Consider the following 12,635-nt stretch of genomic DNA (forward strand, 5'->3'; position numbering starts at 1 on the left):
GGCCTTGTGAAAAACACATTTAATTTGTGATCAAGTTTTCCGTTTTCAAATAAAGTCATTATTATTACAGTAAGTATATCCCTCACTGTATTAGCATGGAGAATGACAGTGTTTTCAAACGCTAACATTCCACAAAGTTCCTAACAAATGCAGAGGATAACCTATTCATTCGATATTCCAGAGAGCCCTTAGTTCAAATTATAATAACAACCACAAACAGATTACTACCCTTAGCAGTGACAAACCTGCGAACTCACCCGATCCTGTCGGGTATCACCCGATATTTACCGTAAACAAATCTCCAGTTCTCCCGATCGAATGTAATTTTCACCCGATTTCACAGGCCACCCCCCTCCCCAAAAACACTCCAATTTATGCATAATTTGATTGATTTGATCGTTTTAATCAATGTATTCGCTCGCTTCGCAGTGCAATAAACAAGCAGCCATTTTCAATTCGAATGTCGCCACCAACGGCGAATGATTTGTAGTGACGTGACTTTTTCAGTGTCTTGCATCCTCTTTTGGTTAATTCTGGAAACCTCCAGATTTTTTGGTAAATCTCCAGATTTATTTAAGATTCTTAAAAAAATCTCCAGATTTTCATGACTCAAGGGTTGGCAAGTCTGCAGTGAAGTCAACTTGGGAAGTTTACCAGTGAATGACAGCCATCGTTTCCCTGTTCTCTGGTCCTCACTAAATTCTGAACTAAAAGATTCTGCAGTCCTTTGTTCTCTCTCGGTTTTCTTAAGGCAAGTTAAACAATTTTTTCTTGACGCTTAAATTTTTTATCGTTCTTTATGAAATTTTATCTATTATTCAATTGTGTGCGAAATCTGTGTTCTTTTATTATTATTTTAATTGTCTTGGCCTTTCACTTTTTACATTTTAAACCTTTCTTTTTATATAACTCGCGAATAATGTAGTTAAGTTTAGTTTTTTGGGGTTCCAGAATTTTGTCATGGTGATTTTGTTGCTTTTGGGGCCCCAAGACACTTGTCTGAATAAATAAATGAAATGAAATAATGAAATGTACTCTTGCAAGAGACAGCAAAAAACTCAAGTATCAAGTAAGTATTTTCTCACTTTCGTAAGAGTGCACATAGGCCTGCTGTTTGACTACAATGGATGAACCCCCTTATTTCTGTGTGGAACTGCCTCTCGCATTCATTCTTATGACCCATTTTATTTGACTGAGCTACAGTACAGTACTGTGTGTTGGAATGAGGCTAAAAATTGATATTTCTGTATCTGTATTTTGACTACAAACACCAATACAGCATACTATTTGTTGCGTACACTGGTCTGATTAATTAGGTTTATTTATTTTTTACGATACATTCATAAAAGTCATTAACCATAATAGAATAATTTGTATAAATGTAGATTGGAGATAAAATTATCAGTAAACTAAATTTGGTAGAGTAAAAAGTGGTAGATAGTGAGTATGGTATGGTACTAACAAGTTAATGATAATCACAGTTGCTCTTCTACAGCCAATTGGGAAGGTACAGCACCACTGCAAACATATTCAATTCAAACACAGTAGCTGCTTACTGTAGAATTCCATGGAGTTAGTGACATAAAACACAAGTCAACCCTAATGTGGAAAGTCTTTTTCCTGGCTTATTCACTATCATAATTCAATTACGTACTAAGTGAGGCATATATCGCACAGAGGTCAAATAAATCCCCTTGACCTTGTAAGTTGAAGGAGAGATTGGATGGGTTCCAAACCACTATACACGCTATCTCATCAATGAGTGTCTTTACAAATTGAACTGCACATCATTAAATAGGCACAGTATCCAAATTACTTCCTGTCCCAAATCTGTCTACTTAAAACCACCAGGAAAGGAATCTCCCTCAAAAAGTTTACCTCTGAAATCTGTTCTGCTGTTCTACAGACTGACCTTGGCCAATATGATACAGCTGAGAAATAACAACTGATATTAATAAAAAAGCATACCTTTAAAATTAACATACAACCTCATAGGTACTGTATGGCACCTTTCTACCCTTATGAACATAATTAGGTAAATTTTAAGATGAGCTTTTACCAGAAAATGGAACCAGTACTCATGTGCCTACAGTCAACCATCTTTCAAGTGCATCAGAGGAATAAAATATAATAATCAATATTTCACATAACATGCAAACAGATATACATATATTCATCCATCCATCCAAGTCAATTAGAGCGATGCTACAAAATATCAGGATTCAGTGTTTGGTGAGAAAAACAATTTAAAATTTAAAAATATTAAATAAATGAAATAAATAAATTTTAACGCTATAATAGACATCAGAAATACACAGTATACAAGTAAATACTAAAGAGAAAATGCTTTATATTGAACTCTGTATAACATTAATTATTTATTATAAACAATATTGTTTTCACAGGACTCCAGTAAAATTCTTTAAATTGTCCTGAAATATTAAATCTGGCATTCATCATTTTTGGTAAACAGGGGGGGGGGGCGGCCTTTCCTCTTCATCGTCAACAGAGATTTTTAACACTATGCTTGACTAGGGCCCTCTGTGGTACCAACACAAGGTTGGTCGCAAATTAACATTTGCTGCTTCGCTTGCGCAGGTCATAGGGCCCCTATATTTCTTATTGCTCAGGACTTCCCATTTCTGTGTGACCCATGCTTGATTATATCTAATATAGACAATAATACTACATTGCAATTGGTGGCAACAAATGTAATAATGGCAATGTTGAAGCCTATGTAAAATACTTGCATTAATTATGTGCTGTTACATGTTGCGATTGCATGCGACTATGTAATCCGATCATAAAGAACAATTGCAATACCACGTATTATGCGCTATACAAGTCCCCAACCATTATTTTCCACAGGTGCTGATTGGACAATTTTACAACGCAATTCACATGACCCAAACATTTATCATAAAATTCCTACTCAGTTTCCATGGTTGCACTGTTTGGTTTTAAATCATATCTCATGCATGATAATACATTACAAATAGGCCTACATACTTTTGAAGATTTAATCTTCGTACTTTTTATTTCTGTCTGTCAAACGCTGTTGCATACGCAAGATTGTGTTTGCTTTAATCCAAAGTAAACCTAACATACCAATGACAACCCATTGCACTGTTTACTGTACATTCTTGCAGTCTGAATGTGCCTAAAAGGTACGATCAACCTTCTGCTAAGCCCTGATTTTGGGAAATTTTTTCACATTAGTCTGTAGTACTAATACTAAGTCACATTCAAATATTAAATACAAACACATAAATGACACAGCATGTGATCATAACATAGATACAGGTCATTTATGGTTTCATGTCAACTTCATGCAGGACGCAATATAAGGTGCGTGCAATGGATTGTTTTTAGATTTTCAGACTGTTGCATAATCAAGTGCTCACCAAAACATGGGATGGATTCATCAGGCAGCGGTGAATCCTTTGACTGTTGCACGATGCAGCATGCGTCTGGCTTATAGTATACAATGTATTGTTTTACCCAAGAATAATTGTACAATAACAAAGGTCTCTTTTTTTTTTGTCCATGGGAAAATTATGGTACAGACTTACAGGTCCCTTTTTTTGTACACTTTAGGAAAATTGTGGACATAATCAGCTTAGCATTCCACCTGAAGGACAGCATCATGAGTATAGTAAAGGGCAGCAGAAATCAGCTAGTTTCAAAAGAGAGCAATGACCTTTGTAAACTGTAGCACTATTCATTCATTCCTGGAGTTACACAGTACCAAGCTGCATACTACCAGTAATGCTATGTTTAGTTCTAGGTTTTCAGTCCCTGGATGCTAGATTGCAAACCCTGATGGCTTCTCTATAAGATCGAATACTAATAGAAATCATATGAAATGTTATGACTTAAACAATGCACACTGTAGTTACAACAGTCAGTAATCCTGACAAAGTACTAATTTAAGTAAAACACATACCAGAATCAATATAAATGTACAGTTAAACATACTGACATTCAACTTAATGGATTAAATATTGCAATTCTTTTTTACTACATTATAGTAATACTAATAACTAAGGTAGCTGTACAGTAACTCGTCCTAGTAAGAATGGGAGATCGAGGATACAATCACGTTCCAGCGAAAATTACTCATTCACTCTCGAACACTACTGTACCACAAACGTAAAGCATTAAAGTCTGTGCAGACAACTGTATGTGTTAGGAATCTGCCTGTGGCGCTAAGTAAAAGATTGACAACATTCTCTCACTTTGGATATTACACTACTTTCTATTGGACTGTACATGTCATTATACTTATGTCAGTGTTTTTTTACTGCCGAACACAAATACACAGGCAACATTATCAACAATTTCATGTGTTTTACTCAATACAGTAGACCCTTATCCATACACAACTACCTAAGACCGAAGACACCTACAATACACGACATACAACAACCACTCTTATCAAGGTCTGCATTGGTTACAAAACGAATTAATGTGTCCAGGTGATGGATTAACGTCACAATGTTTTTTGAAAAATTCAGCATGAAAATGCCAATATGATTTACAAATCACATTTCGGGCCTTTTACCAAGGTTATCCTGACCCATCGGCGTGACTGTACATAGCGCGAGTAAATTATTAATAACTATTTAAAGTACTAACAAAATTAATTAAAAGATATGAGTATCAAAATAAAGGTACAGGTTACATTCCAATTTGACACTAAGTATGTACAACCATGCATGGTCAAGATCAATAAGTCGAGTTTACACCTAAAATTCAAATCATCTTCTTGTTATAACATGTCTGAATTTATGGTGTTACAATCAATCATTTCACAAATTTATGTGCTCTCTTAGACAAGACTTTTTTAAAACCATACTTTGTTTCGCAAACTTTTTTTTTTTTTTAAATATTGTTAGAGGAGAGTGGAAAAAAAAAAAAATATATATTTTTAAAAATTGAAATCATTATTATTGCCAGGCAGTGGGTTTGCTAAATGAGGTATAAAAATAGTCTTGCCTTCTTAATTTCTACAGTACCTGCATCCAAAATGCAAAACCTAAGCACCCTCAGCAAAATAAGCAAATTTCAAATTACTATGTCAACTGCGTAATAATACACATCTAGATGTGTATAATTTTTTTAAACAAAAAAATGATTGTTTTTCAGTGAAAAAAATGAAAATCGCGCACAATTTTCACGATGTTTCTATGATCATGATTTTACAAAAAGTAAAAAAAAAAAAAAAAAAACTTTTTTCCACCCGCCCCTCTATTTTCATTTTTACAATGTGACAGCAAACAAACAAGTTTTTTTTTTAGGCCTAATCTCTGAACAGTTAAATAGTATTATATACAGTACCCACAATTGATTTCTAAGAAGCATACAACAAGTAGGCCCTAATTGATTTATTATTTGGTTTTTAGGAGATGGATATTTTATAAAGCTACAGTTCAAACACATCAGTTCGTTAACCTGAAGCCAAACTGGAAACGTAATATAATTTGTTGATTGCCTTTTCCAGCAACAACCAGAATAAAAGCCTACTTTCAATAAAGCTTAATGACATTTGTCTCTAAATATGACATAATATAAATATAATCTTATTCTTGGAATGATAAACAAACAGTGACGTCATACTAACTCCTCGTCATGATAGGTGGAATCACTGCTACAAGCTTTGCAACTCTCCTTTAAAAACGCTACTGAATTATTTACCCTGATCTATCTGATAATGCTACACATAATCTAAAGTCTGTAGCAAAGTATATGTTATTTTTGTTGTCACCCAATAGAAATTATCAGTGAATTCAGAGAATTTAAATTAACAATTAGTTATCAACTAGAGGATTCCAAGAGGGGGAAAGTACTGTTTATGCATTCACGATTGAACTATAATGGGCCAGACAAATGTCAAATAACAAGTACCTCAGATAATGAATAAATTACCAGCAGGATATTAATATTCCTGTGTAACACAGAGGTTGTCAATCTGTTCATTAAATTTAGTTACCCCTCCCGAATCACCCCTTTAAATAAGGAGGGGAATTAGAAATTGTCCAGTCTCAAATTTATATTTCAAAAAGCAATTATGATAGAGCTGTATTATATCCTCAACTGTACATTTTTTAATATAATTTAATAACACAATATTTTGAATGAATAATATTTGTATAATGGCAATAGAACATGATAAACATAAACACTGTTTTCTCTGTTAATCTTTATGTTCTCTTTTACTTTACTATGTGATGCTACAAAATGTTTTCACTATAATACAGTATTCTCAATTTACTGTGAACAATAATTAACATCCATGCAGATCTAATTTTTACGAATAAACACTGCATCCTTCAGATGGAATGTCTCTCTCTCTCTGGGGTCTCCTATACTGACCAAGATCACTTCCTGTCAAGTGTTTGGAAAAGTTTGACAACCTTTTCTCCATCATGATCAATATGATCCAGGAAAGATTGTCAAACTATTTCAAAATATATCATAGTCTATGGTTTCCTACCTTCATTGACAGTGTTAATTTCACCACAAAATCAATAAAAAAAACACAATCTGATCTACTTTTAAAATTAATTGAACTTTTGTTTAATAAAATATTTCAACCTGCTCTATTCTGAACCAGTTTATGCAGTAAAGGGGAAAAGATCCCAAATCAATCCCAAAAGTAAGCAATGCTCACACATTAAACACAACTTTCTCCCATTTCTTGTCAGCACGTTCCAAGACAGATTATTTGTATTTCCTTGACCTAAATTACGTTTCACTGAACACCTTCAATTAAACCTACAAAGCCAGCAATGACTGTCACGCACTCTTTAACACCAATGACTCCCTAATATATTGTATGTATAAGGGGTGAACATAATACGTACACATTCACATAATTGTTTATGTTCATTGTTGGCCTATGGATTCTATAATCATACCAAGTGCAATTGTTGCATAATAATTGAATTCGGGGACACGGAACAATATTACTTGAATTATAAAGAAGGATTACTTCAATCAGGCGATAGTATCACTTCAATTGGTTTGACACAATCTCAGCAAAAAGTTTTTCATATTTACAGTATTTCTACAAATTATACCACATATTATCACTACCAGAATAATTGCTCAAGGTGCCTTTTTCCCTTGGTCACTGCATACAGAATCAATCATACAGTAGGCAATGTGTAATTTAAATACTACCAATTTCATTTTGAACCATTCACATCCTACCAGTCGCACCCAGAGGCTGTGCAACAAGGAAAATGCCTCAGGGCCCGGGATGCCAGGTAAAAAATAAATAAAATAAAATAATTAAAAAGTATTAAATGTATAGGCCTACATTCATTCAGTATTATTGTTTTTCCCACGAGACTTGTAAATAAAGCTGATAGTCTATTGATGAAAGCTCGTAATTAACCACTTCTTATCGAAGCCTTGGACCCTGGACATCGTCCACGTACATACTGTACAAGTTAGAAAATATGAATAGACCTGAGAGATTCGATTGTCAAATAAATACTGAAATAATATGTTATACCAATGGCAGATTTAAGGGGTGCCTAGGTCTTCCCTCCCTCCTCCCACCCCTAATATTTTCAAAATTTAACAAAAATTGGGAAAAAACGAAAATTCTACTCAAAAGTCTAAGAGTGCCATTTCCAGCCTCCTGAAGTAGACCTTCTCAACCTGTGAAAGTCCTTCTCTGGGCCACCTCTATTTCAAATTCCTGAATCTGCCACTGATATGTTATAAATTTTTTCAGCTCTATATGTCAATAAAAGGAAGGACAGCCTTTACTTTTTATGTTTCTACTTTATTGTTCACGACCTGGTGAAATTAAGCTAGTCCTTTAAACTGTTAAAAGGCCGTAGCTCCCGGGGCCTCACCTCTGGGGGTCTCACTCCCGGGGCCTCACTCCAGGGGCCTCACCCCTCCTGGCCCCCACTGGGATCTGTCTCCCTCGATCAGGCTGGGGCCCTACGTAGCCTGCAGATCCCCAGCCTATGCGGCTGGGCAGCAAAGCTGCCCTAGGGCCCACTGCCACTCCATGCGGTCCTGCTTCCTATCCTGTACTCATAATACTGTCCTCCTGATATATGCATAATATGTCAAGATCACTGGATCGATGAATGGTTGAAAGTGGGGGTGACGAATTGCAAAATGTGGAAGACTTAAAACATAGGCCAATATTTGGGTGGGAAACAAAGGGACAACAAAACTCCCAGAAGTTCAGGTGTTCCAACTGTTATATCTAACTGATTTCAAGGTAAACTTAATATCTATTTCCACACTACTACTATTCAAAATACTGTAGTGGATCCAGGAATTTGAAATAGAAGGGCCCAGGAAGGGACTTTCACAGTTAAAGGGTGGGCTGGCTGGGTTCCCCTTGATGGTAATGGTAATGGTTGAAGACTTATGGTCTCTATGCACAAAAATCTTGAATCTGCCATTGAAAGTATTTCGTAGTCATAAGCCCACAACATTCATAAATATAATAATGATTTATTATCTAATGATTAGCTCATGTTAAATGTCTCTGAACCATGACAGACAAAAAAAACAAATAAGAGAAGAACTTAAAACAGTCACTCTCATCTAGTCTTTTGCATACATTTAAAATCCATCAAAAGCTTTTCTTTTTCCCCTCTTTTTAAATTGCACTTTTTTGCTAATAGTATTACGACTTGAGATTGGAAATACATCTACCGTTTAATTTACAATCAAACAGGGCTAGGGAGTTAGGAAGTGCACAGTACATTAGTGTAACTATACTAGCATTTTTATTTCACAAACATAAAGGTGATTTACTTTATCTTTATCATGAAACAGACAAATTCATGGCAGTGAATCGTAATTTTTGTTTTGTTTTTCTTTTTGTTCAGATTGGTGAAAAGTGGGAGGAGGGAGGCAATTAATATCATATCATCCACTTGAAATGTGGGGGGACAACACCGATCAATGTCCCATGGTCAAGCTTACTGGAAACAAGCTCATCATCACAATCTTTAACGATAAACTTTGCAATCTGACAAAGTTACAAACTGTCTAACACCACAAGTACCTGACCACAAGAGATACAACTAATAATTTTTTCCTTGACAGTAGGCCTACTGACTAGTGGAGAAAATTAACAGTAAGTAAAACGTTTGTCATCCATAATGTGTGAAGAGAAACAGATGAAAAATTATTAAAGAGTATACTGTAAGTGACTGATTATGAAAATACCGATAATGATTTTCTTTTGTAATTAAGTAGGTTTGCATGTTGCATCAGGTACAGTAACCAAACCCAGAAAATGAAGAGTTAACATTAGTGTACACACAACATTAAATTTGAAAAAAAAAACTTACACTATGTTCCAATGTGAAATGTTGGTATCAAAACCGTCATTCAAATAAGTCTAAAATCAGTTGCAGTTATTTTTTGTATAGGTATATACAATCGGAGACAGATTACCTGTTTCAAATGAAATGAAACGGGAAAGAAAACATTTTTTATAAGCAAAATGTTGATCAAAACACTTCCTCAAACCTGAGAAAGAATAAGGAAAATCCTGGACTGAAGTGAATCATTGACCTGAATATATCCAGGAACTGATTCAATAGAGTGCTATTTTATTATATGTTTACATAAAATATGCTTCATTAATTTTTCATATTTTTAAAAATTTGATTCATGGATTTGAAATCAACTACCATTATTCTTCACACATAATTACCATAGCAATTGCTAAGTACACTCATCTTTAAAATATCATCAGTCATATACTTGTTAATAGTTATTATTACTTATGTTTCACTCCTTTCCTGGTCTTGACAGTGGTCATATGTGGACCACAACAGTACAGGCTATTTGTATAGCACTGGTATTCTTCAAATCCCGACTTTTATGGCGCTTGATATATGGACAAGCGATTTCCATACACATTTACTGTACCTAAATCATGTCTGTGCAGCTACCCTATAAAATCGGTGTTGCAGCTTTCATCTGTCCACCACCGACGTTGTGTGAGCATCCCCTACTCACCTTGAATGATGTTGTTTAAAATGAACAAGATTCTATTGTGCACACTACGCCTACAGTTTATAGTCCTTATCAGAAGCCTTCTACCACCAGAGCAATGGAAGAACGTACATTCGACCAGTGCCCATATTAAGACTGACATCTCGATCACTGGTTCGATGCCTGATAATTTCATTTATATTATCCATCATTATATTTCTCTACTTCATTCTACTTTAAATATACATTGGTATTAAAAATAAAATGTGTTTGGATCATTACTTACTGTACGGTATATTGAATCAGTTTTGTACTACAGAGGGCTCTATTTTGTTGAATTTTGCACTGAATCGGGATGCACAGAATTGAGATATTAAAATAAGGCCTAAAGTCAGACTAGTTTCCTAAAAAAATGTATTGGCTATGTTACTACTCGTAATATGCAGAAGAACAATTTGGGACAAATTCTTGGCTCATAATATTACTGAGAGTTTTCAGAAAGAGACTATCTGTCTTATGTTTAAAAAACTCAAGGGAAAAAAAATTAATATCTGATGACTACTAGTAATTGACAGTTTTAAAAGCAAAGTCAACAACTTTCAATTAACAGATGCATAAATAATCCTTTCTCTTTAACATAGACCCTTAAAGTAGCTGGTAGTCAATTTTTTAAAGTATTTTTTTGGTACATTAAATTTTCGTATATCAGCAAAAACTGGGAATTTTTTTTTTCTGATCTGTATTTACATATATTTGATCCCTTGTAATTGAGTTATTCAATGATTAAATTGAATTATCTTTTTTAATTTGATCATAGATGGTATCATTATCATTATTGTACAAAAATTGCACAACTACTATGGAGTACATGTGTCATATTCATTTGTTCGTTCATCTAATATTCATCATAAAATGTTGTACACTGTCAAGGGGTCTGCAAAAGAATGACGTTGGCAAAGAGCAACACATAAATAATGGACATCTCTTTCTGCTACTAGACAAATGATGTATGAACACCATTTTAACATAATGTAGTTATAAATCTACTGAAATAAATTTACACTGAATATTAGAAAGTTGCAATAATTATCAAATAAAATCAAATAAACATATTTCTTCCAGAAAAAAAAAACAATCTAAAAAACAATGCAATACGTACAGTAAAAGAAGTTAAATTCAGTTGAAGTAAAAATGCTTCAAATAGTATATTTCACTACAGTACTTGCAAAAAATAATAGGATTTTGGAAACATTTATGGTACAAACATAATTTTGCTTAAATACAGTAGGTATGTGATGAAGGAAGTAATAAATGGAGTATAAGAAGAGGTAGAAGAGAGATGGAATGACAAGTGGCATATCTAGAAGTCTTGAAATGGGGGGGGGCCGGAATAAGAGACAGGATGGGGGGTCTGATGGGGGCACAAAGGTGAAGTGATCAGTTGAGGGGCGCTAATCCGCAAAATATGGTGATTGTAGATGATTTTTAACTACTTGACCGTGATTTTTTGGGGGGTGAATGGGGGAAGTGAGTAATTTTTTGGGGGAAGGGAACAATGAATTATAGGGCAAATTAACAAAGTATGAAATGAAATATAGGATAGGGAAAGGAATGACGGAAAGAAAAATGAAAATTGGGATATACAGTAAACCTTATAATCACAAGATTATAGGCCTACGTTTTTAATTTTGCCTACATTTAACTGACTTTTAGATTTGAGTCATGTCATAAGATTCCAAAAATGAAACTATATTATTGGTAATATTAATTGGAATTAGAAGTTATTAGAATTTATAGCAATTACAGCACTTTTCTTGGTAATATACTTTTAAGTTACTGTCTGTTACCATAGTAACTTACATCTTCATCTTCATTGCTCATGTTTGGTTCATATTGGGATGACAAGCCCATTGACGTTCTCCATGTACTGAGTAAACCAGCAGATAAGCAGAAAAACAAAGTATCCAAATTCAGTGTTGCTTAGGAATCGACCACCTGCCCAAAAACAGTTTTCAAAAATTCCACTTTGCCCTCTACTTTCTGATCCCCGGCATCGAGAGGTAGCAAATAACCATAATTAACCACTGCAGTGGTAAACTTAGAAACAGGATGCAAGATTATAAAATCCACTCTTGATGGACACAAAGCTAGACCCTCCCCAACTACTGGGCACTAGGTCTTTTTATCAGCTCAGAAATCCTGAATAAACACAAGTGAGCTGGTGGCAGTAGGCTGAGTGGTCCAGTTAGCTTTGTCAGATTAGCCCACACCTTCATACATAAGAAGTGAATAAGCCTGCATGGTTGTCAATAATCAGTTGTTGCCAAACGTACTCCTCTACTATATTATTATACTAAAATCTCCTTCTGAATCAAAATGTACAGCTGGATCAGCTGCAGATTATGCGAACATTAGATTGAGAATATGCACTTTGACCTTCCCAGGAAGTTGAAACCTTCTTCCAGAGGGGAAGGTGAGTCAATGGAACAATTAGGGATCAGCTTGGCATCTGTAACCACAATTTGAAACCCACTACAATAAGTGCTTAGTGTGGGTGTTTCATGGTGTCACAAACTTTTCATTATCAAACACAAATTTAATGGTATGCTAATAAACAGTCGTTATGTAGCATTGATTTACATTAC

At 34.6% G+C, this 12,635-nt stretch overlaps 1 protein-coding gene across 2 annotated transcripts in view; it reads right to left on the reverse strand.

Annotated features, from left to right (window-relative positions):
• LOC117123845 (high affinity cAMP-specific 3',5'-cyclic phosphodiesterase 7A-like) overlaps positions 1–12,406 on the reverse strand; it is a 63,852-nt gene extending 51,446 nt beyond the window's left edge. For both annotated transcript variants that reach the window (XM_033269870.1, XM_033269876.1), the window contains exon 1: positions 11,851–12,406. In XM_033269870.1, coding sequence (XP_033125761.1) covers positions 11,851–11,901 — 51 coding nt within the window. In that variant the 5' untranslated portion in view covers positions 11,902–12,406. The remainder of the gene's footprint in view (positions 1–11,850) is intronic.
• Between the last annotated feature and the right edge of the window lie 229 nt (positions 12,407–12,635).

This window comes from Anneissia japonica, unplaced genomic scaffold (genome assembly GCF_011630105.1).
Source record: "Anneissia japonica isolate Jap-2015-1 unplaced genomic scaffold, ASM1163010v1 scaffold287706_len398110_cov188, whole genome shotgun sequence".
NCBI classification, from domain to species: domain Eukaryota; kingdom Metazoa; phylum Echinodermata; class Crinoidea; order Comatulida; family Comatulidae; genus Anneissia; species Anneissia japonica.